This window comes from Lepidochelys kempii, chromosome 27 (assembly GCF_965140285.1).
Source record: "Lepidochelys kempii isolate rLepKem1 chromosome 27, rLepKem1.hap1, whole genome shotgun sequence".
Classification (NCBI taxonomy): Eukaryota; Metazoa; Chordata; order Testudines; family Cheloniidae; genus Lepidochelys; species Lepidochelys kempii.
This window is the reverse complement of record NC_136406.1, coordinates 10,773,289-10,798,539: the sequence shown is the minus strand read 5'-3', so window position 1 is coordinate 10,798,539 and position 25,251 is coordinate 10,773,289. Positions and strand designations below refer to the sequence as shown.

Genomic DNA, 25,251 nt, shown 5'->3' with positions numbered 1-25,251 from the left:
TTGGGAACCGGCCCCCCTCCCGCCCCCGCCGGGGACCAGCTGGCGGGGAGGGCGAGAGGACGCCCCCTCTCAGCGAAAAGCAATGGAGAGTTCCCCTTTCTGCTCGCCTGCTTGCCCGCTGGGCCCGGCGCCCCAGGAGCAGCCGGGGGGACCCGGGGGGCCCAGCGCCCCAGGAGCAGCCGGGGGGCCCGGCGCCCCAGGAGCAGCCGGGGGGACCCGGGGGGCCCAGCGCCCCAGGAGCAGCCGGGGGGCCCGGCGCCCCAGGAGCAGCCGGGGGACCATAGTGGGCCCGGTGCCCCAGGAGCAGCTGGGGGGCCCCGGGGGGCCCGGCACCCCAGGAGCAGCCAGGGGACCATAGTGGGCCCGGCGCCCCAAGAACAGCTGGGGTGCCCCGGTGGGCCCAGCGTCCCAGGGTGCTTTAGAGAATGGGGCCAAGTCAAATCAATCCAGGTCATGGAAACTCCTGCATTTCCCGTTCCCACCCTCCCTCTGTCTGCCCATGGCCGGACACGGCCCCCTGTTAATGGAGTCCCAGAGCCTCCGTCCATTCAGCCCATCTAGGAGTGTCACACGCTGGCTAACCTGGGGGCTGGGTTGGATCAGGGTTAAACAAACAGTCGATCAGGCTGGCTGTGTCCAGTGTTGTGTCCGTCAGCCCCTGCGGACCCCTCGCTCCTGGCAGAGATCCGGCAAGGGGGCATTCGCTGCTGGCAGCAGAGGCTGCATACCCACCAGAATGCAGTGACCTCTCACTCCCTGGACACAATGCAGGGCATTGGAGGGGGCACCATTTCCCCTCTTGGCCAGCCCTTTACTCCCCCCTGCACCGGCCAACGTGCGCTGTGGGATCCGATGCCCACTGGGGAGACACTTGTTAGCGGGAAGTAGCCAGCGCTCCAGGCCGGATCCTCACAGAGTCACTTCTACAGGCTCCCAGATCGGCTGCGCAGAGCTGATTCCTGGAGGCAAAAGCCACCGTCCCCCACTGCCAAGGCAGAGATCCAAGTCTGGGATGCAGGTCCCAGCGCGGGGGGCCTAGCCAGAGCCCAGGGTAGGAGAGGAAGGATATTCCCCATCCCCACCTGCAGCCTTGAGGCTCAGCAGGAATGGGATGCCAGTCCCCATCCCCTTGCAACCCTTGGGGTTCAGCAGATCCAGAGTCCAGCTCCTCCAGCCTCGCTGCTCAGCGGGACACTCCCGTCATCGCCCACGGCACCGTAACCCACCGTGCAGCCCCTTGTGCGCCGTCGGCTCCGCTGGCAGGGCTGCGCCGGGCACCAGGGCTTTGGCAAGCTGTGAATGAGTCGAGAGCTGTGCGTGACTCAGTCGCTCACTCCTCTGACTGTCTCCCCGTCTGTCGTAAAACCATGTGCGCGGTCATTAACCCGCAAAGGCACAGATCCGGCACAGGCCCCCTCTCCTGGAGCGAGAGGCGTTTCTCCAGGAAATTATCCCCTTTCTGCAGGTTTCTTGTAATGACATGGCGGGGCGGGGGGGACCAACACACACAGGGCTAAATATAGACAATGCCCCACAGCAGCTGTTGTGAGCAGGGTGGGGAGGTGGAAGCGGGAGGTGGAGGACAGCCCCGAAGAGAGCTGGCACGTGAGCGTGGCTGCGAAAGGCAGAAGGGGGAAGAGGCTACAAAAGGAAAGAGGAGAGAGAAGATCGCTGCCCGCCGTCCCTTCCCCGTGAGGATCTCAAAGCATTTTCTGAACGTTAATGAGTTAAGTCTCACACCCCCTCCACTGCCCCCCACTATGAGGTACTGTATTATTTCTGAGCATAGTGATAGCACCTACGGCGCCCCAGTCACGAACCACAAAGCCAACGTGCTAGGTGCTGTACATTTTTATTGCTACTAGGTAAATTACGGTAGTGCCTAGCCAGCCCAGGCATGGACCAGGCACCCATGGGGCTAAGAGCTGTACAAACACAGAACAAAAAGAAGGCACCTACCCCAAAGAGCTCACAGCCGAAGGTAGATCAGTATCATTAACCCAATTCCACAGGTGTGGGGAAACTGAGGCACGTTGCTCAAGGTCAGTGGCAGAGCTGGGGAGAGAACCTCCAGTTCTCTGGCATCCCTGTCGAACCACAGCAGCAGCCCCCTCCTGGAGGAAGGCAGACAGCCCTGGCAAGTGAACTGCATGTCCAGGGGCGACGTTCTGCCTGGTGCCAGTGTTCCCCACGCGCCACGCAAACCAGGCATCCCCTCGCTGCGACGGCCGGAGAAATAACGAAGCAGAGACGGCGGAACGAGCGAGTCACATTTTCGCTTTCCAGCCGGAATAATCCCCCCCCGCCTGGGAACACAGTCGCGGGCGTGCGACCCTCCGGCACAACAGTGCCCCGAGCCTGACTTGGGCGCTATCGTCACGTCAATATTTCCTGCTACGAATGGTACTAATGTAACAGCCCGCAGGTGGAGAGGAAGCGAGGGGTTTCAAATCCCCTCTTCCAGCTCTGCCCGGCTGTGGCAGGGGGCTACAAAAAACATGGCAACTGCTAGGCAGATTGGGAGCTGAGGCCACTGCCCCTCAGCCCAGCCAGTATGGTCCGGTCATTTCAGTCATCTCCCCAGTCTGAATCCACCGGTTGGCCTGGGTCTTATCCTCGGATTGTGGCCCTTTGGAGCAGGGACTGTCATTGTATTCTGTGTCTGGACGGTGCCTAGCATAACTGAAGCTCCCAGGCGCTACTCCAATACAGCTAATAATCAGGGGCAGGCAGAGGAAAGATGCGAGAGGAAACCAGACCGGTGCCTGGGCACTGCAAGGATGGGCACTTTAGAAATGCCCGAGAGCGGTGCCAGCCAACCCCAGGAGAATCAACCACCGAGACAAGAATGCCCATCAGGGGACGCATCTAGACAGCTCGGTTTGGTAGCGAAAGCCTGGTCAAGGCTCAGCCAGCTCCCCACACACAACCCCTGCACTTCCCCACGGTGATTAACAGCTCCAGTCTGCTGAATTACACAACACCCCCGCCAACTCCCAGACACACACAACACCCGAACCTTTGTGTTCCTTCGCCATGGCAACGCTGCTGACGCGGCGGTGACGTGGTACAAGCCCGTGCGTAGGGCGAGCGACAAACACAGACGACCCTGCTCAGTTCAATAATTTGACATCAAATCAAGAGTGTTTATCCTCTTGTCCCAGCGTCTCTGCGGAGGTGGGCCCTGCCTCGGGGCTTTTGATCTAACACTCCCAGCAAATGAGAGAGATTAAATCTGTATAAACCTGGCGGGTGGGGGGGAGGGGGTGGAGAATTGCGTTAGGGTCTGTTTATACATATCATTTGGGTGTGAAGCAGTGGGACTGTCTTGATGGCAAGGGCCTGATTATCTACCACCTTGCACCATCATTTATGCTTGTGTCCAGGGGCTGCAAACACGCTGTCGGGATCAGTTTCATGGCACAATCTGCCATGCGAGGGAGAATCAGGCCCCATATATGTTATGTAGCAATTCAACTGCTCCCTATGGCACCTGCATGGCCCCCACTACCATAGCGTCTAAGCCCCTTACAAGCTTTACTGCGTTGATGCTCAGAGATAGGAATATTATCGCCCATGTTACACACGGGGAACTGAGGCCCCAATCCTCAAAGGTACTTAGGTGCCTAACTCTCCTTGTTTGTATAGCACCTAGCACCAGGGGGTTCTGGGTCTGTGCCTGGGACGCCAAGGAGCCCAGCAAGACAGATCATTAGCAACAACATCCAGACACGGCGCAAAACAGAGAGAAGACAACTCATCTTGTAGTTACGACACAGCAATGGGTGCCACCAGGCTGTTCCCAGCTCTGCCACTGACCTGCTGGGAGACCGTGAGCAAGTCCCTTTACCACTCCGTGCCTCAGTTTCCCCTCCTGCTCTTTGTCTATTGAGATTGTGAGCTCAATGTGTGTAAGTAAAACGGGGCCTTGATCACAGCTGAGCCCTTCGGAGAACATCTACACTGCACTGGAAATCAACGTCTGTGGGACCCAGGCTCGTGGACTTGGTATTTCAAAGCCCACACCTTGAGCATCCGCACTGCATTGTAAATCTGGGTCTCTCAGCCGTGCTAACGTGTCCACATGGCCCTGTGCAGACCTTCTGACTCGGGTCCGTGGCTTGAGCTGTGTCCACACAGGAAACTGACAGGGCTTAGACCTGAGTCTCTGCAGGACTTGGGCTCTGACTTACCCCTCTAGCAGGGTCCTAGGAGCCGGATCCTGAGTGCTTGCTGACCTGAATCAGACTGATTTGTGCATGGACGGGAGGAGGGGTTGGGCTCAGACCTGAGTCAGAGCTGGGGTTAGCATGCAGGGCAGACATACCCTTAGGCGGCACTATCAAATATGAATGAATAACCATCCGAGGAGGGAGAGCTTCCCAACAGGAGTGGAGCAAACAACCGAACTGGATTAAGACGGACCTCGATATGTGTATGAACAGGAGGATATGACAGGGCTGCCGTGAGGTAACAGGGGCCTGGGCTCCTAGACCCAGGGAATCCCTCCCAGACCTATGTTAGTGAGGGACAGCATGAAATATTATTATACATACGTGACGGACTATATATAGCGTGCAACATATTGGGGGAAGGCATGACCTTTTCGTTAAAACACCGCACTGGATATCAGAAGAGTTATATTCTATTCCCAGTCAGGTCACTGCCTTGCCGCGTGACCTTGGGCAAGTCACTTTCCTCATTGTGTCATGCCTCAGTTTTCCCATCTATAAAAGCAGGGCAATCCTATTTGACCCAGAGTGTTTGACACTTTGTTCTCATCTGTGATCGCCAATGCTATGGACACAAGTACCCTACTAGTGAAACGCAACTCCGATCTATCCCCATCTCCACGCGCTCCAATTCTCAGCCCCGTGCAACTCCGACGATATTGAACCTGTGTTCTTATTTTCTCCCCTGCTCTCCACAGCGTTGCTCTACTGACTGGATGACAGCCTCCTCCCAAGCCAGGAATAGAACCCAGGAGTCCTGGGGACGGATCGCACACACCACAGCCCTTATGCAGAAAAGTATGCCGGTTAAAGTCAATGGGGTGGCTTGCGTGAGTAAAAGATACTGGATCAGGCCCACCGCTCTGAGGCTTTTTCAAGGCCTTCTTAAGACTGCCCTATACTGGGGTTTGAAAGGCCTCCAGGATCCCAGCCCCAGGGCCTGTAGTATGCCTGGCTCCAGAGCGAATTGCCCCTTTGCATTCTGAAAGCCCTTTTTCCATTCTGGGAACCTGGCCCACGTTCTCCCCTCCCACGGGGGAAGGAGCCAGCTGGGCTTACTGAGCAATACGTGGAGGGGAAGGGGGTCACAACCCCCCACCCCTGGGTTGAGAACCCCTGCCCTAGTCCGTCCTCACGAACGTTGAAAAGACCCACTGAATTCCCTGGAAGTTAGGAACCTAAACGCCTTTTAGGCCTCGATACCCTCTGGCCTATATTTTATAAAGCGGCCCATGATTTTTGGGGGGGTCCAAACAGACACCTTATATGTGCCTAGGCCCCCATCAGCTTCTGAAGCCTTCAGCCGGAAACCGTGGCTGCTTGGTCTTGCCTGGAAATCAGACCCCAGGTGCAGCCAGAATCGGTGCCACATCTGGAAGCGACAGCCAAGACTTTTGACCAGAGGATCCGAATGTTAAGCGCGTAATTTCACATTCCAGCCCTTGGGGACCTGGTCTGTTCAGCAGAGAGGCCACATCCTCCCCCCACCTCCGTCAATTCCCTGCCACCTCTATGGGGTTTGCAGGGTCCTCGGCCCTTTGCAAAGATCAGGTCATTTATTTAGAAGCAGCCCTGAGGGTTTAGGAGGTTTCCAGTGGTGGGCTGCACGCGGCTCCACCATGGCACTGATTCTCCAGCACCCATTTCGATCCACGCCCAACGGGAGAAGAACCCTGTTCTCCGATCCGAGCGGTAACCTTGTGCCCGGCTGTGAACGCCTGCCCGCGGTGCAGGGCAATGGGTGACTGGGCCCAGCAGGGCATGTCTAGCGCAGAAACCCGGAGTAAAGCCGTCTTCTCTGCCTTGTGACCTAAGCTCTCCCAGGGCTGTCTTCCCCTTTCATTTACTGCACTCGCTCCTAATGAAGGAGGCCCCGGCACATGGTCACACCCAGGCCGTAGCAAAATTACCCCTTGCTGACAACGGGTGCGGCTGCCCAGGGGATGCCGCTGCGGCTTGGCAGGGCTTGGGGCAGACGGCCAGCGGCAGGTCCGGACTCTGCCCACGCCTGCGCCAAGTGGCACGTAGCCGCTGTTCTGCGGGATGGCCGGGAGGCACCAAGCTGGCTTTGGAAGAGAAAGCGGACGTGGAACCTCACCCATCTGCCCAGCGAGTGCCCCGCACCGGAACAGGAAGCTAGGACCATGGGTTTGGCCGTTCCCAGCCGTGAACACCAAATGCACCGTCAGCTCCCTAACCAGCTGTACGGGAGAACAAAGAGGCTCCAGCCCGGCCTCCAGCACAGGGAATCCGTCCATCGGCGAGCCTGTGCCCTCCTTCGGCGGGCTTGTGGTCGCCGGCTCGGAGCAGCCAGCTCAGTGGGACCTCCCTCCGGCTTTCCTGACCTGGCCGGTGCATCTCCCTCCTTGCCACAAGACATTCGGTGTAATGAATAGTCAGACTTCCCTCCTCGATAAGGTGCTTCGCAGGAGGATCCCAAAGCACTTTCCGAGGCTGGGAGCCAGGACTCCTGGGTTCTATTCCTGACTTGGGAGGGCAGCGTGGTCTAGTCAGGAGAGCAAGGGAAGTCAGGACTCCTGGGTTCTATCCCCAGCTCTACCTCGACTTGCTTAGTCAAGTCCTGGCATCTCGCTTTCCCCAGGCCACCTGTGGGAAGCCCTTTTAAGGTGAACCGCATGACCTGTGCGCTAAACGTCAGTGCAGATGATGTAAGCCCCGTGCAGGGCAGAGAAGCCGGGACTGAATTTCCGTCTCCCCTCAGGGCCACTGGCAGGGCTGGCCCCACGCTGGCTAAAGGCAGGCCCCAGCCTGCAGAGCTTCCGAGAGAAGCGATGTTCCCTGGCACGGACTCCCACACCGGATGCCAGGGAGTCGAAGGGCAAGAGGGCTGCTCAGCCGTGCTGCCCGGTGACGCCACCAGAGCAGTCCTCCAGCACCCAACCGCGACGCTGTGATGATCCAGCCCTTCGCTGAGCCAGGGGCCGAGCCTGCTCTCCATTGTGCCGGCCGTTCACGCAACACCAACCCCGCCTCCCCCTGCCAGGAGCGCGGACAATTCCAGCTTTGCTGTGGCAGAAATCTCCTCCTCCAGTGCTCTGGCTGTGGGGACAGCGCTGAGCTATGGGGGGGTCTTGGAAAAGATGAGGGAAATCAGAATTTCCTCACGTTTTGGTCCTCATTTCCTGAGCCAATTGGGCTGGACGTTAGCAGAGAATCCTACCTGGAAGCCGCCCGGCATAACCTCCCCCCGCCCAGCTTTCTTCAGCAGTGGACCTCAAAGCACATTAAAGTGGAGGTCGGTATCTTTGTCCGCATATTACAGATGGAGAAACTGAGGCCCAGAGAGGCAGAATGAGTTGCCCGAGGTCATCTAGCAGGTCACGGGAATAGAACCCAGGTCTCTCCAGTCCCAGTCCAGTACTCTAGGCACTAGGCAATGCTGCCTTAAGCATCCATAACTCCCTTATTCGTACCGGCATCGGTATGGGAGGGAGCGCCCTTCGTCAGTTAGAAGGGTGGGGAATGGGAATCACGACCCCTAGGTTTATTTCCACTTCTAGGAGCACAGCCTGGCAGCTAGAGCAGCCCTCTGGGAGTCCCCGGTTCTCTTCCCGACCCTGCCAATGACCCGCCACGTGCTCCGAGGCACGTTACTACTCCTCTCTGGGCCTCAGTGTCCCCTTCCAATGCGGATCCATTCTGAGAGGAGAGGAGACAATGAGTGGCAGTAAATCTCCATACAATGCTCTGGGGCCTTTCGTGACAGGGCTGTATTTCACTAGCAGCATGCATCTGACTGTACTTATTACTCCGACTACTGCGGCCATGCTTAAAAGCCCCAGCTGAGATCAGGGCCCACTGTGCTAGGAGACAGTCCGTGCCCTGGTGAGCTCAAGATCGGCCAAGGCAAGCCCAGCAACAGGCTGGCTGTTCGTTACTCCCAGATGATTGACAGGGAACCAAGGCCCAGGCAGATTAAAGGATCTGCCCAGGGCCGTACAAGGAGTCGGCGATGGAGCCGAGAACTGACTCGAGCTCTCCAGTCCTGGTTGCGGGGTCTGCCCCAGAAAGCAGGGGTGGCGATGAATGATGGTCACGAAAAATCTGACCCAGCTGCCGAAACAAGGGGATATTCTGCTCCCCAAGCCCTCAACAGGCATCGGTAAAACTGCCTAGCATAGCCCCGCGGGGACGGGAGCCCCCTTTCCCAGATGGGAAAGCCAAGGCGCAGAGAGCCAGGAGGCCGGTGTCTCCAGATGCTTCCACGTCTAGACAGCCAGCGTGAGCGTGCCTCTGGCCAGAGGGCCCGCAGCTCCCAGTGACTTTGACACTCAGAGCCCCTGGAAAACAGATCTAAAGAGTCTCATAGCAGATCCCTAAAAAACTACCGGCGACTGCAGCCTTGATCTCCCGCCCAAGGGGGCGCAGAGAGCACAGTGCAGAACCCAGGCGTCCTGGCTCCCAGTCCACCCCCACAGCACTAGCCCTCACTGTGCTAAGCCCGTCCACTGCAAGCGGCCCCCTTGCAACGGGGCAGGCCCCTGGAAATTGGGAGAGAAGGGCCCCGGCCGGCAAGCGCTGTGCAGTCCCCCCTTCCCCTCCCCGGGAGCTGGGCCTGGCCCGCGCTGCGGATGAATGGAGCTGAGTTGCCACCGCGGTCGTGAGTAACCGCCTTGCCGACGCAAGCCCATTTGTATGCGAGCGGCGGGGCCGGCATACTTGAATGAACAACTTGTTCTAAGCCAAACAGGAAGTCGGGGGCGGTGGATGGGGGGCGGGGAGGGGAGGATGGCCTGGAATATCAATGCCCCTTTTCCCCCATCTTGGATCATTCCTCAAGACGCCCTGACGCTGACGGATGGAAGGACGGACGCGGCTCGGCTACCACACCAAGCCGAGACAGAGCCTCCCCCCTGCGCCCGCCGGCAGCCGCACTAGCTGATTGGCACGCTGGGCGCATCCGCAGCTCCAGCCCAGGCTCCTTCCCTGGTGCCAGCACGCCCCTGGCAGAGGGAGGGACGGGAGGCAGCCGAGCCTCTTGGCTGGCCCTCTCCGGGGCGTGGAACCACCGTGGGGCTGCGGCGATTGCTCGGTCGTCCAGCAGCCGCACAGCATGCGGCGGGGTGCGGGTTTCCAGCCGCCCTCGCTTTGCTGCACAACGTGTGTACTGCACGTGTGCGTTCCCGACTACCCTCGCTTTGCTGCACGTGTGTGTGTGTACTACACGTGTGCGTTCCCACCTACCCCCCCGTTTGCTGTGCGATGCAGGCATGGGATGTGCGTGTGCGTATGTGAGTGTTCCCAGCTACCCTCCATTTGCTTCACCCTCTGCATTCAGGGCTGACTGGGAAGAGGGGGGCAGGCGGGCTGGATCCGGGGGCTGCCATGGGCCCAGGGCAAATTCCCCTGGTGCTGGGGGCCGGGGGACAGACATACACCATCCCACATCACCAGGGTGTAAAGGTGAGCAGGTAGCCGCTCACACAGAGCACTTGCTATTTTGCCAGGCTCCAGAGAAGCCCAGAATCCAGATGGTGCTTTGGTGGCCCTGCAGGCTTGTGGCTCCTGAGAAGGGCAGCCCAGAACAAGGGGCACCAGCATGAAACACCGATGGGGCTTGGCACCCCCTCCTTCCCAAGCAGGACAGCTCCCCCTTTACTGCAGCTCAGACCCATCACAGGCTCCCCATCCCCTCTGCGCCCACCGTCCCCTCAGCTCCCGCTCCCGGATGCATGCATCCATTCTGGGTCTCTGCTGCCCTACGTGCCTGCTCTACCCAGCTGCATGAGGGGGTCCCCGAGCGGCTGGCATTTCCAGCAAGGCCGGGTCACGAGGGCGGAGAGGAGAATGGCCCAGAGGAGGACTGGAGATTGTGCACCTGGGTGTTGGCTTGCAAGGAAGAGGGATGAAGGGGAAGGGGCAGGATGGCTCAGTGGTTAGGGCACTAGCCAGCGACTCTGGAGCCCGGGATTTAGCGTGCGGGGAGGTTAAACCACGGAGGACGCTCTGGGAATGGGGGTGGGGGGGAGGCAGATACCCTTACACCTTAGTGGCTGAGATCCCACACCAAGACAGGGGAGAACTCTCCCTTGCCTCAACAGCACCAGGGCAAGGAGTCTAAAAATAATCCTGACCTTGCAGCAGATGGAAGGGGGCAGCCTGGGCCAGCCCCTGCCAAATGCGCACTTAGCCCTGCTTAGAAGTGGCTTTCTCTGGCCAGAGGGTGCACAGCCTGGCTGGCTCCCGAGAGAGCCCAACACCCGCCTGGGGGAAGCTGCAAGAGTTCACAGCTGGCATCCCATGATGGGAGGTCAGGCCGGCCAGCAGCAGGGCATGTGCGGTGGGGCAGGCGGCGGGGAGTTGCCCAGCCCACGGCTCCGTCGGGCGCAGCTACGGACTATAGCCTAGGACGGTGAGGCAGAGAGGATGGCCGGCCCAGTGGGTAGATATCCGACACAGATATCCCGATCTACGGTTAGGGAGCCACTAGCCACCCAGGGTAGATATCCGACACGCTTGCTACACGGCAGGGCAGACCACGCTGCCCCCTTCACCTCGGCGAGCCGCATGGGGCAGCAAAAGGATTCTGAGCGAAGGGACCGACCAGCAAGGGGCTCGAACCAAATCACATCACAGCCGAGGCCCGGCTGCACTTCAGCTCCCAGGAAGTCGCTTCCAATCCCAGCACCGCCATGAGAAAAGTACGGGGCACCTTGCCGACCTGCGCCATGCTCCCATCACCTCCACTCGGAGCCCCTCTGGAAGTGGGCTATATAGAGGAGGCCCCCCAGAGCGGGCCAGGCTCCAGTGAGCTCTGGGGGGAGCAAGGTGACTAGCTCCACCTCTCTATAACAATCACAGCACCCGCTCTTTTGGAGAGCCTGTCCTCATCCCTAGTCAGTTACTCCCCATCTCCCAGCCCTGGACGGTCCAGTCCCTGCTGGGGTAGCAGCAGGGCTTAATGTGTAATGAAAGGTGTCAGGGCTCAAAGCAATTTTTTTTACTTTCATAACTGATGCTGCAAGCCCAGAGGTGCCGGGGGCTGTGAACGGCCAGGCCCAGAGGTGCCGGGGGCTCAGCCCTGGTACAAATTAAGCACTGGGCAGTAGGAGTCCTCTGCTGGAGGCGAGTGCATGTATTTGCTGAGATCCGGTTCCCACCCGAGCACGGCTCCTTGGAAAGTGTTTGCCCCGATGCACATGGTTATCGGGTGCTAATCAGAACAAGCCCCACCCACACATCACATTGTCTGCACTGCACCTTCATCCCCAGCAAAAACACAGATAATAGTCGTCAGAAAGTGGGCTGAACAAAAAACCCCAGGTCAGAACCTTGGGAACTTTCATCTCAGGCGCTGAACTTGGTGACTGGGCATCACATTTACACCTAAGCACTGCTGCCCCCTACTTGGTGACACAGAACTGTTTACCTGTGTGTCATAGGCCCTATATGGCTAACAGAGAATCTTCAGCTCCAGTGCCTGTGCTGTCTGAGTTCTCGCCCCGCTGCCGCTGCGCAATCCCCAGTGTTCACAGAGCCTCTCTGCAAAGCAGCCAGGTTGCCGGCTGCACGGGTCCGAGAAATTCGTTTGCATACCAGCCCCGCTGCTCTTACATGGCATAACCAGCGCTCTAGGGTACGTGTCTGGGATCCTCTGGGTCCTCCCTACACTGGGTACTTGTGGCACAACCCTGGGCACGAGCAGGCTGGCTACCTGGCACAACCACGCAGAGCCCTGCAGAGGGGCTGGTACCACAACTGCCTCCGTGGGCCCCTCTCCCACCCCGTACGCCTCCGGCGCCCTGGTCAGCGAAAGGCAGGGCCGACCCTCTCCCACCGCCTCCCCAAAAGGGGAAGGGAAATTCCACGGCAAAGCCCCAGGGAGCCGAGGAGGAGCAGGAGCGGCCTCTCTCCCCTGACAGCCCCAATTAGACGCATGTAAAAATACAAGAGCCAGCGTTTGTGGTCTGGAAAGATGATCCACCCAGGTCCACGCCTTGCACACACACCCAGTCATTTTCCAAGGGTGTGACAGAAAAGCGTGCGCTGCCCTCAACCGTCTCCCTCTTTCACTGGGAGGGGAGCGGGGACACCGCGGGGCCAGAGCACTGGAAGATCCAGGGCTTTCCATCCTTTCCTTACCGTTATATATGACAGCAGCACCCAAGGGTGCTGCAGAGACAGGCCCTACTCAAAGAGCCGAAGACAACACCAGGCAGGAGGGGGAACTGTCCCAGCTTTACAGTGGGACACTGAGGGGCACAGAAATTCAGTGGTTTGCCCACGGTCACACACAGGGAGTCAAGAACCAAAGCTGGGAATAAATCCCAGATCTCCTAAGCCCTCGTCTAGGGCTGGGACCACACCACCATCTCCAGGCCCCTAACTTCACCCGTCACCGTCCCAGTGGTTAGGGTGCTGACCTATGACTTGGGAGAGGTGGGTGCAAACCTCTGCTCAGTCACAGACTCTGTGATCCTGGGCATGTCACCTAGCCTCTTCGTGCCTCGGTTTCCCATCTGTACAATACAGATAACAGCGCTGCCCTGCTTCACAGGGGGGAGTGAAAATAAATACACCGAAGAGCATGAGGTGCTTGGATATCACAGTAATTGGGGGCCAGCTAAGTACCCAAAATAAACAGTCACCCCAGTCCCTGGGCTAAATTACAGCTGGGCAAAAACAGATTACCTGACCACTACCGCAGTGCTCTACCCACTAGGCCACGCTACTGCTGCAAAGGAATGTTCAAAGCCAGACTGATGGGGGGTGGTAGCAAAACGGCCGGCCGGCAGTTTCATCCTGCACTGAGTCTATTTTCAGGAGTTTTACAACCCACCTCAAAACTCCCTAGCAGGTGCTGTTTGCCAGCCTCTGGTTTTGCTGCCATGACCCTGGTTTACGATGGTCGTCACCAGAAACGCTCGGTGTATTTTTACCCTTTGAGCCTGACTCTTCTCTGCACCTGGCCGTTTTGTGCCAGTGGAGAGACTCCTGATTTATGGGAGTGAGAATCAGGCTCTACAGAAAATCCAGGCCCTGTGAGTTCAGCTTCACTCTTACTTTAGAACGGTGTCTCTTTAAAAGAGCCCGTGAAGGTTTGAAGGGGAAGAAAACAGCTTTGTAAACAAACCATGCAATCAAACCACCGCTGTGGCCAGGGATTGCGGTAGCCACGGGTCCATCTGAGAGTGGAATCTACCTCCCCCGAGCTGGGCCAGTCGCTTTTGGAGGCTGCGTCAGAGCCAGGTTGGCAACCTCTGAAAGCAACAGTGGTGAGATCATCGGGGTCAAAGGAAAGGTTGCTGGGTGGTGGAACATCTCGAGGTGACAGAAGTACGGGGCGCAGAGGGCAGCTCCCAAGGGGTCCCCATGCCGCCTCGGGAACCCAGCGCGGTTGGTGCCAGTCCTGTGACTCCAAAGCCCTTGGAGAGATTTCCTCAGTTTCTTTAAGGGAAAGGAATTCGTCTCCGAGCTCAGTCTTGGCGTCTGTGTTGATTCAATCCCCCCGCCGAGAAAACCCCCAGCCAGGATAATAATAGATTTGGAATTTTGTCCAAAGGTCTCGAGAGCACTTTGCAAACGGTAAACCCGAGCGGCGCATCGGGGTTACCCCACCCTACCATCCGGCGGGATTGAGCCGCCGAGTGGGGAACCGACTTGCTCTGTGTCACGTAGCGGGCCTTTGGCATAGCTGGGACGAGAACCCAGAAGTCCTGCTTCCCTGGCCCCTGCTCTAAGCACGAAGCAGGAGCTGAGCCCCTGAAAGAAAACCCGGGAGTGCTGGCTCTCCGGCCCCGGGTTCCAACCCACTAGCTGGCCCTTGCACCCTGCTTTTGAAATCCAGAGCACTCCAGGTCTGGCCCCCTAAAAACCCAGGGAAGAAATTCAGCCTGCACGAGGCATCAGGTGCAGGATCCCGGTTTTTAAAGAGATCCCCACTGAACAGCCACCTCCTGAAACCTGCATTGGTTTGCTGGGCATAGACACTTCTGCACTATCCCCCTGCTGGGACAGGCTGGGTGCTTCCCCCCCCGCCCCACCCCCCCCCCACCAGCGCTACCATCCCCCCACTGCACCCCCTGCTGGGACAGGCTGGGTGCTTCCCCCCCCCCACCACACCAGCGCTACCATCCCCCCACTGCACCCCCTGCCGGGACAGGCTGGGTGCTCCCCCCCGGCCCCGTCAGCGCTACCATCCCCCCACCGCACCCCCTGCTGGGACAGGCTGGGTGCTCCCCCCATCAGTGCAACCATACCCGCACTGCACCCCCTCCTGGGGAGACAGGGACTGCGAAAGGACGAGTATACAAAGCTCAGATTTCCTTGAAGGAAGGCGCAAATCCCTCCTGCGTTTTTCCCTCCCTGGTCTGCCCCACCCCTGGGCAGTCTAAGGCGCAGGGAAGTCTCGGCCATGCCTGGAAGCGAGGGACACTCCTCAGGGGTGGCAGGCACTCTGGAGAGAGGGATTTACGTAGGTAGGAAGCCCCCGACAAACAGGCTCCCACTGCTTTAATTGGGACCAAGGGGACCTCGCGCCTGACACTTGCAAGCAATTAATTTTCCACTCCAAGGAGATGGTGCAATTCTTCTTCAGCAGCAGGGACAATACCCAGCTGCAAGCGCCCAAGGAAACAGCTCTGAGGACTGCCTAGAGAGGGTCTGCAAGGCCAGGGGAGAGGCTGCTGGCGGGAGCCTCCTCCCCATGGAGCAGTGACAGCAGGGCGAGCCCCTGCAGGGAGGACTCAGGGCCAGAATCACTCTGTGCAGGGGGGCGAACCAGGATGCTCTGTCCTCCTGAAATGTCCCTCTCCTCCAAAAGAGCTACGAACATTGCAAACCCATCGGAGCCTGCTCCAGACAGGCGGGCCGGGGCGCGGGGGGGAGCAGATAAAGACACACAGAGCATTTCCCCCCAAGGATCTGAAAGCCCCCTGGACAAAAGCATTAAAATATTATGCACAGAAAGGGACTTGCCCAAGGTCACACAGCATATCAGTGGCAGAGCTGGGAAGAGACTCAAGCAGTCCTGCCACCTAACTCTAGCCACTAGGCCACACTCTCCCACATCCTGAATCCCCAGTCCCTCTATGAATAAGGCTGCTTATTTAGGTGCTTAAATGGGAAACTGACCTCCTTGCGGGTGAGTCGGGGTGGGAATCTAGCCCCAAGTGCTGAACACTTAAGAAAATTCTGGCTTGGATGGCCCTGTGCCTCAGTTTCCCCACCTGTAAAACAGAGGTGACACCGTACAGGAATCAATGCTGCACCCCAATCGCAGGGAGCGAGAGCAGGCTGGGGAGGGACACCGCGGGGGACAGGGGGAGCCTCTGGTTGGAAGCAACCACCCAGCACCTGAGCTCCCAGCAGCCCCTCAGAGGTCACCCAGCGCCCCAGCCATGCAGGCCTCCAAGCACCTCGCACTCACTGCTGGACTCCAGCCTCCCAACATCCCTGTGACGGAGGGGAGTGGATCCATCAGCTTGCCCAAGGCCAGTGGCAAGCCCTTGAGGTCCAGCCCGGGGCCCTCTCTTTCCTCATGGCTTGGACAGCTGGTGGCAGTGAGGACTAGGAACCCAACGCTGCGTCTCACTAGAGCCCCAGGGCCAGGAGCACAGCTTTCCTGCAGGGCACAGGGCGACTTTAGCCTCCGCCTGTCTGGGCTCTCCCCGGCCCCGCTGCTCTGCCATTGAAACTTCTCCCCTGCTGAGAGAAGGGCCCAAACCAAATGCCCTGGCAGCTTCCCCGGGGGCCGAACCAGAACCCCAGCCGCCAGGGCTCTGAGCTAGGCAGCAGCGGTTCCCAGGCTCTGCTCAGAGCCGAGTAGATGCAGCTGATTGCAGAACCACCAGCAGGGTTTAAAACCTGCGGCCGCCAGGAGCAGCTTCCACTGGGAGGCGTCACCCGGCGTTATAGGGGATTTTACACTTGCTGCACGATGCCCCTGCGTTAGCTATTTCCAGATCAGAGAAAGTTTTCTCCAGACCTTGACGGGCCTTGACGGCAGCCGCCGGCCAGCACTGGACCTGTCCAGTTCCCTCCCTGGCTAGGACTGGATCCCCCACCCTTCACATCCCCTGCAGCGGCCACGTCGGCTCAGGCTGGGGTGATACCTTCCCCGGCCCATCCAAGAGGCCGGGAAACTATCACGCCTTCCCCCTGGGGCCTGGAGCCTTGTTTACACAAGAATCACAAGATCTTGCTGAGTTGAATTGGTTTATGAGTTGAATTGGTTTATAAACTGGTTGGCTAACAGGGGCCAGCCTGCGTGAACACTTCTCTCCCGTGAACAGCCATGTAGCTAAGGCTGGACGGCAGGGAGGCAGGGCATAAAGCATGGCTGGCCTTGTGGTTAAAAGCCCTGGCCTCAAACTTGGAAGACGGTGCGTCCTATCTCTGCCACAGACTCCCTGCATGTCACCTCTCAGTACAACGGCTGGTCCCTTCTCCCACTGTTTCGATAGTCAATTTCCCGGGACAGGGGCTGTCTTTTGCTAGGCGTACGTACAGCACCAGGCACATGGGGCCGTGATCTCGGCTGGGGCCGCTGGAGGTTACTGCAGTACAGAACACCCTGGGCGAAGACAGGGAGGTTAGCGGCCCGGCGTGGCATCCTTGGTGGGGTCAGATCTTATCTCCACCATACAGAGAGGGATGATTAACTGCTGTGTGCCTCCTGGGCCTTTACACAGGACCAAAGAAATAAACCGTACAGCTAAGGCTGGTGAACCTGCTCTACCTCTCCTTCCCAGCCGGCTGCCTGGCAAGGCCATGGCACGGCAGGAGCGCAGCTTCCTTCCCGCAACAAACACAGCTGCCAGGCTCCGCAGTGGAGCGGGATGAGAGCAGCGCTTGCTGCCAAGCTGGCAGCGAAAAGCAGCTTAAAACTCAGCTCTAAAAATACCGGCCCGGTATTCTTAGCCGCTGGCATGCTTTCGAAAGCGCCCTACAGGATCACATCGCCACCGGGAATAGCCGGATTGAGAAATCAAGCGAGCGGGTCTGGAGCCACCAGAGCGAGTCCACTATCGCAGCTGGCCCATTTTCACCAGCGTAAACCAGGAGTGAGCTCCACCCAGGCCTCTGGACTCACACCAGTGACGGGGATCATGCTCAGGGGATCGGTCTTTGCCAATCGCACCCCAACTGCCCAGGAGTGCTCTTCCTGCCAGCAAAAGGGGGGAGTCTGGTGGGATCTGATGTCTGTAAGACACAAGAGGGTGGAAACTCAGGCAAGGAAGGGGGCTTGGGTCACAGGAGACCTGGTGGCCCAGACACACTCCCTGGGGGGCCCTACGCACGTCACACTAGGGTATATTTTCGAAAGGGCTGGGGCCTCTTTCTCCAGAGAGCAGTGCCAGAGGGGTCACCGTGGCTGCCGCTGGGGGCTGAGGATTTCGGAAAATCTGGGCTCAATTGTGGGGGGTTGAGCCCTTGAAAAACCAGCCTCCGTGTCCCAGAACCCCTCTCTGCTGTCCGCCCAGTCTCTCTAGACGGTAAGCTCCTGGGGGCCAGTGCTGTCTCACTACATCTCTGCAGTACCTGGCACGCTTTGGGGGGGAGGCCCTAGGGATTGCTTCAGTTCAAATCACACACACACACGACCAGGATAAGTGGGCTGCCCTAGCGACAGCCTGACTAGGCAAGGACTGCCTCTCACGCCACGCTTGGGTACGATCGGGACCCTTGGGTGGCACCGAAATATAAATCGTTAACAGGTCAGTACACAGGGGGTTTCTCTCTCTCCCGTCTCTGCTCCTTCCGTCAGTCTCCTCTCTGCATTTCTCTCTCTCCTGTTTTCGGATCCACTTCCACCTCCGCGGCGATTTTTTCCCCTTCCCCTGCTGTCATAAACACACACACCCCGCCGAGCACAATCTGAGCCCAATAACATTCAGGGCGGAGTCACAAGTAAACAGCCTGGGCTGGCTTTGCAATCCAGCACCCCGGGGTGGCCGGTCCCTCGCTCTGACAGCTGTTTCGGGCGGGGAGAGGAGACATTTCAACCAGACTGGCAGCACAGGGCTGGTGAGTGAGAATCAGCAAGTGACAGTGTCCAGCCTGAAATAAAGGAGATACAACATCACCCCACTCACCATGAGCCACACAGCCCAGTGGGCAGATTCCCCAGTTATCACAGCCCCAGCTGGACATATCTAGGAGGCAGATTACTTTTATTCCAGTAGCACCGCGGCCACAGTCAAAATCAGGGCCCTCCGTGCTGGGCACTGCGTAGACAGCTGGTGAGAGACAGCCCTGCCTGAGAGAGCTCCCACTTGAAAACAGAGTGAGAAGGGAAACTGAGTCACAGAGAGGTTAAAGTGACTTGCCGAAGATCACCCAGCAAGGCAGTGGCAGAGGTGGGAATGGAACGCAGGTCTGCAGACCCCTTGTCTGGTTACCCTCCTCCTGACATGCCCCTCTTTTCTCCCTTGCAGGGCAGGGTTGAACCTTGTGTACTGCGTCCGGGGGGGGGGGGAGGGGACACCCAGACAGCTCTGCGGAGAGGCTCGGACTGGCCTGCCTCAGCCCTGATGAGCAGCGAGGGTAACAGCAGCCCAGATGGTGTGCACACCGCAATCCCACAGCCTAGCAGGTTGTAAAACCAGCGCAGGGCTTTTCCCAAGGCAACAGCCCCAGAAACATTCAGCAGCGTAAAAGCCAGACGGGTTTTCACAGTGACAAAAGTGGAATTTCAATAGCTGGGATGGGGATCTTTCAGCACCGCCCGTTATGGTTTGGCTCAGATCACTTTACAAGGGTAGGTCAGCACCTCTAGCTGCTATCAGGCAGGGGAGAGAGTCTCCAACCTAGTGGGTGGCATACATCAGGAGACCCAGGGTCCATTCCCAGCTCTTCCACTGAGCTGATGAGCAACTTCTGGCAAGTGGCCTCCTCTCCCATCCCACAGCTGTCTTGTCTATTTATCCTAGGAACTCTCTGGGGCCGGGGCCATCTTTCACTGTGTGTTTGTACAGCACAGAGCACAATCAGGCCTTTAGTCACTTCTGTAACATAAACAAGATATGGGGAAACTGAGGCACGGAGACGCTGAATGACTTGCCCAAGGCCACAGAGTGAGTCAGTGGCCAGGAATGGAACCTAGGTCTCCTGGTTTTTCCTGCCACTCCCCACGACCCCACTGCCTCCAGCCCCTGGTTCCTGACCTGCAGTACCTCTTATTGTGCACCACTCCCATCCCTCTACCAAGACACTAACCCTGACCGACAAGATGCTGTGCTATCCCAAACCCCCGTCTCTGCCCCGCCTGCTGTCTGCTCCTCCCAAACTAGCCCCAGACTCGGCCAGGAGAAGCCAACACACAGTGCGGACCAAGATCCGGTGGAAGCCATCAGATCCAATCCCCTTCTGACTCTTGTGTGTAGCGTGCCAAGGGGCCTGCTGCCCTCCACCCCAGAGCTGGCTGCATTTTAGCGTTGATCATTTCTGAAGCAGTTTGGAGCAAAATGCTGTAGAAACGCCATCTCAAACGTGCCTCTAGTTTTGCGGGCCTCAGTTCTTGGGTGCCCCGATTTAAGACACAGAGGGTACGTCTGTACCGCACACTGGGCCCGGGTCTGTAGGACCCAGGTTTGTGGCCTTGGCATTTCCAACCCCGTGCCGGAGCATCCACACTGCATTGTAAACCTGGGTTGGCAGTTGCTGGGTCTCTCAGCCACGTCCGCACTGCACCACACGGACCTTCTGACTCGGGACTGCGACTTGAGCTGCGTGCCCCCTGCAAAAGGACGGGGCTTTGGACCCGAGTGCCAGCAGGACTCAGGCTCTGACAAGCCCCCTTCGCAGGGTCCTAGGACCCGGGTCCTGAGTGCACGCCAATCCAAGTCAGACTGAGGTGCGTGTGGGCGGAAGGAGGGCTTGGACTCAGACCTGAGTCTGGGCTTAGCATGCAGTGTACACGAACCCCAGGGTTAACTCCTTTGCCATCTTTCTTCTCACCCCCACAATGAAAGGGGAGAGGGGTGGAATATCACTTGAAATGTCCCATGTGGAGTCTCCGGCCTTTCCCCCTGCCCCGTGACCGCCTGTTTATCCCAGAAGGTTACAAGGTTTCTATTTGAAACGTGTGTTTACATTCCACATTCCTCCCCCTCTAAAAAAAAAAAAATCCTTTATTAGCATGGCCCGGCGATGCTGTGCGAGTGCCCTCGGAGATGCCAAGCCGGTGAGCTGGCCGGAGCGGCCCTGCATTCCCGGCCCTCTGGTTTTGCAGACAGGGTGACTCACGGCTGGCGAACGGCGACTTGCGCTCCTTTTAAACATTCGCACCGAGGGGCCGACGCACGAGCTTCCCTTGGACACAAGCAGCAAGACGGATGGGGTTTCCGTGCCGACCCCCCACCCAGGCATGATCAGACGCGCCGCGTCCATTTCCATGACGGGAGGGCGCCCATCCGGGATGCGCTTTGTAACTTCACGGCTCAGCAGTGCTCAGAGCCCGATCGCGCCTCGTTCAGCACCTCCCCCGGGTGACACGCACCGAGCAGAGCACAACCCAGGGCCCGCCGGTTGCTGCGCTCTGGGGAACCGCAGGCTGAACCGTTACAGAGCTGGACAGAGGCCCACTTCTGGAGGCAGTGGTGGGGCAGGGCACGGGACGGGGAGCACAGACCTAGATGTAATCCCCAGCCCTGCCACTGCCTTGCTGTGTCTCTCTGGGCAAATCACTTTCCCTCCTTCTGTGAAATGGGGAGCAGGGCTGCCTCTCTGAGCCCTGGGGATGCACAGGGTCAGACCGCATTGACCAGCTGCTGTCTATAGGGCAGCACGAGTTAAAGGGCAAACGCCGCTGTGAATCGGGGGGGGGCAGTTAAACTGTTTGCCCCGATTCTGTCGTCGCGGGAAAGCGCCTGACTGGTGGCTACTAATATTCTATTCAATAAAGCCCGAGGCAGACTCCAGCTGGGACCACCTCCGTTCTGGGCTGAAAACCGGTGCCATTGCGTTACCCCTGAGCTGGCCAAAGGTGATCAGAGCCCCCAAGCCAAGCGGCATTGTGACCTGACGCACGGGGTCGCTGGGCCGTTCCGGGTTGGCCCGTCCACCCCTCCATAGACAGAGAGGGGCAGATAGGCCAAACCTGAGTGACCTACGACCACATGTCCTGGGTCTCAATGCCCAGAGCAAGGAACTGGGCCCAGACTCGTGGGCAGGAGCTGCCGCTGTGAGGTGAGTGCAGATCAGTTTCGCTCTCCCCCTTCCGCCCCCCGGCCTCACTTTTCAGCGCCCCCCACTATTGTCTTGTGTATACTGATGGAGCAAAAAACAACATTATTTGGTGACCTTTCTGTGGCTTATTGGTCCCCCCACCCCACCTCTGCAACGAAATTTACTAAAAAATTCAGTGACAAAGTCATAACCTTGCCCAGGATGGATTTCCAGGCGTATCTTTGCATTCACCTGCACACCAGAACCATCCCGCTTTGAAAGGGCCAGGATCATGCCCACGCCCCCCCACTCCCCACCCTTTCCCCACCCCGCAGCTCGTCCTGAGAGCGTCTCCAGGCGAGTCCGGCGATAACTGAACACGAGGCCATGGGAACATAAGAATGACCACATTGGGTCAGAACAAAGGTCCATCTAGCCCAGTCTCCTGTCTTCCAACAGTGGCCAATGCCAGGAGCCCCAGAGGGAATGAACAGACCCGGGAATCAAGAAGTGTCACCCCTGTCACCCATTCCCAGCTTCTGGCAAACAGAGGCTAGGGACACCATCCCTGCCCATCCTGGCTAACAGCCATTGACAGACCTATCCTAGATGAATTTATCTAGTTCTTTTTTGAACCCTGTTACGGTCTTGGCCTTCACAACATCCTCTGGCAAGGAGTTCCACAGGTCGACTGTGCGTTGTGTGAAAAAAGCTCACCCTGCGAGTCCTGCATCAAACCCATCACTTCCCACGGAGCCACAGCATCCAAGCGGAGTCAGACCAAGCCCCAGCCAGGCTGCTTTACAACTTGTAGTAACCAGGCACCCAAATCCTGACGCACGCAAACACACAAGCAAATCCTCCCAAAGCCAGGGGATCCGGCCAGCTGCAAACTCCACCAGGATTAGGTAATGCTGACAATTACTTGCACATCATCCAGCCCTACATCCTCTTCCTTGCTTACCCTTGTCACACACCCACACTCACCCATTTGCCAGGCCAGGCACTGACGGGCCAGCGCGTCTCCCAGCCTGGCAGGCACCGACCCCGTTGCGCACGGTTCTATGCAATCAAAAGGCGACAGGCTTCTGGGTTTCTCTCCCGCACCCCCACGCCCCTCTGCTGCCCCCCATTTCCTTCACCCTGTGAGAACCAGCTCCGAACTCCACATCCCAGTTGACGCAAGTGCATGGATGCGGTTTGTGAACACGGAGCCCTTCTTTGTGATGAGAAGGGAGGGCGGGGGGCACAGGCTGTGCAATTTTGAGAGGCGGTCAGCTACAGGAGGGGCAGGGGCAGCCCAGTGGTTCAGAGGCATCTCCCAATCCAGGGAAGGAAGGAAGGAAGGGAGGCCGTGCTATTAACATCTCAGGTACCTAAAGGCAGCGAGCTGGGGCTAAAATGGAAGCTGACGCTGTCCACTTGAGATCCGAGGGGCTGCCGGCGCTGCATGGGGCTCTATCTGCAGAAGCCAGTTGCAGCCGGGCATTGAATGGGGCTTCAGGCCAAACTGGAAGAGGGGAGGGAGTATCTCCCTTCTGCCTTCAGAGGAGGGCTGAAGATCTCAGGAAGCCAGAGGTAGGGGTGGTAAATCAGGGCAGAATGTCCCTGCATCCACCCCCTGCCCTTGTCACTGACAGATCAACCCTCCCTGCTCCATGCTGGAAACTGACGCTCCAAGCGATTCTCATTCCTTAAACGCCACCGAGGCTGATGGCGCTGGGAAGTTAGAAAGCCGGAGCCCCTCGCCCTGAGGTGGCCGGCAGCTAAATGAATCAACGCCGGACAACGAGGCGTGCGCGTGAAGGGACGGGAGCCGTGCCCTGCCGAACGCCTCGAGCCCTGGGCGCGTCGTCCCTCAGCGCAAGGTCGCGTGTCACTCCCACCAACCCACACAACCTCAAGAGACCCAACCCCTCCACGGACACGCCGCGACGGACCGTGCTTCCCCGCACCGCAGGGGAAACCGGGCTGCCACCTCTCCAGGCCAAAGGTCATTTAGTGACCCATTCTGCAGCTGCCATCTGTGCCAGCTCGGAGCCAAAACCTCGGCAGTGGGCACTGGTGCGGGCCGCCACCCACCACGGTCTCTATTCAGGGCCAGCTGTGTCCTGAGGACCCAATCCAAAGCCCACCGCAGCCACTGGTGGGGGTGAGGGGAGAGTCTTGCCATACACTCCCCCAGGTTTTGGATCCGGCTCCCAGGGGCAGCAGAGGCTGAATCCCTGTTGAGGCAACAGAGACAGCTGCTCAATTGTAAGTCAGGGTGGAACCCAATGGAGCTACATCCATTTACAGCCGCTGAGGATCTGGCTCAGGCCCACACCGCAGCTGGCTGGCTCAGGGACGTGGCAGGAGCTGGAATATCACGGGGCCACCATCAAAATCAACCCATGCGCTGAGTCCTTCTGACAGGGAAAGGAAAAGGGTGCTTGGCAGAAGCAGCTGCTGGCAGGCAAGTCCGTCCCATATTCCCAGGCTTTCATTCAGCTTCCGAGCACCTTAACCCCGGAGTGAAGACTCAAAGGATCCAAAGAAAAGCCACATGGCATTACGAAACCCTGACCATCTGCCTGGCTCCTGGCTCCGCGAAGGGTAAACCCAACCCTGAGCAACTCTTCCATCGCGGGGCTCAGCGTACACGGCAGGATCGTGCCCTAGGACTAGAATTCCCAAGAGAGCTCAGCACCCAGAATGAGGGCCAGATTTCCGAAAGGGCGAGCGGGGCAGAGCGCCCTTTGGAAAACCTGCCCCAGAGCACCAGCGCTGAGCCCTCGAAAACCTGTCCCCCCGGGCAACTTTATAAACCCAGCTCCGTATTTGCAACACCATGGGCCCAATCCTACGAGATGCACAGCGCCCTGCACGGATGGAGCGGCCCCATGGCAGGGTCCAGCCCCCACCAATGCCAGAGGCACCTCCTGCTCCGTTCTAGACACTCAGGGCAATCAACAGCGTTGACGAGGCCGAATTAACGATCGCGCGGCACTCACCTGCCACGGGAAGGCCATGGATCCGAGTCCGCGAAAGGAGCTCCAGCGATTGCTCGCGTCCGGATACCCCATCTGAAGAAAAACACGATTCGCTCTCGTAAATCGTCTGCAACATCGCGGGCGGCCCCAGCGTCCTGGGCACGAGAAGCATGCCAGGAACTACTCAGACACCAGCTACCGCAGGGCCCAGCAAGGCAATCCACGCTGGCTTCCTTCCCTGTCGCACCTTCGCCTTACAATCCGGCGCAGGGCAAGGGAGCTTTCCTTTGCCGGGGCGGGGGGGGTCCGTTGTGCCGAATCTCAGCCGAAAACCATCAGACGTCCCCCGCCCTCCACCCGCAAAGAGCAAAAGGCGGAGGTCTCCGAGGAAAAGTTAAAGCATCCGAGTCAGCGAGCAGCGTTCGACAGCAACCCCAAAAAGATTCGTCTGCTGGGCCAAACAAATAATATTCAAATCTTGCAAACAAAATTCTAATAGTCACTGTTTATGCCAACTGCAGACAGCAGAGGCCAGGCGTGGGAAGGGCCCGCTGTTCCGGAAGGGGGTCCAGGCGCTAGTCTAGAGAAGAAGGAGGGTTTCACATCTCAGGCACGGTCTGATTCACGCCGGGAGGCAGCTCCCCACCCGGGGAAGAACAGCACTGATCAGGCATCCGCACAGGAGCGGAGACAGAGCTGGCTCCCAGCGTCACCAAAACACGACTGAGCTAAGATGTCCTGCGAAGCAGAAGGGGCTGGGCTTGCCCGTGAAGCCCTTTGCTAATTGCGCCACCGACAATTCCCTTTATCTCATTTTTTTTTTTTCCTCTCCCATCCTTCCCACCCAGTGAGACAGCAGCTGCCCAGGGTGACCTAAAATAGAACTGAAGGGGAGGAGCCGGCTATAAATAGTCCAA

At 58.5% G+C, this 25,251-nt stretch overlaps 1 protein-coding gene across 11 annotated transcripts in view; it reads right to left on the bottom strand.

The window, feature by feature from the left end:
* Nucleotides 1-25,251, bottom strand: part of HDAC5 (histone deacetylase 5) — a 108,266-nt gene that overhangs the window by 45,028 nt on the left and 37,987 nt on the right. For 3 of the 11 annotated variants that reach the window (XM_073325922.2, XM_073325927.2, XM_073325928.2), the window contains exon 1: nucleotides 24,356-25,102. The exons of 1 other annotated variant lie outside the window; for it this stretch is intronic. In XM_073325922.2, the coding sequence (XP_073182023.2) occupies nucleotides 24,356-24,506 (151 nt within the window). In that variant the 5' untranslated portion in view covers nucleotides 24,507-25,102. Of the gene's footprint in view, nucleotides 1-1,082; nucleotides 1,274-15,326; nucleotides 15,422-24,355; nucleotides 25,122-25,251 lie in introns of those variants that run through there. 7 more of the 11 variants (XM_073325925.2, XM_073325926.2, XM_073325924.2 and 4 more) reach the window with 5 other exon arrangements.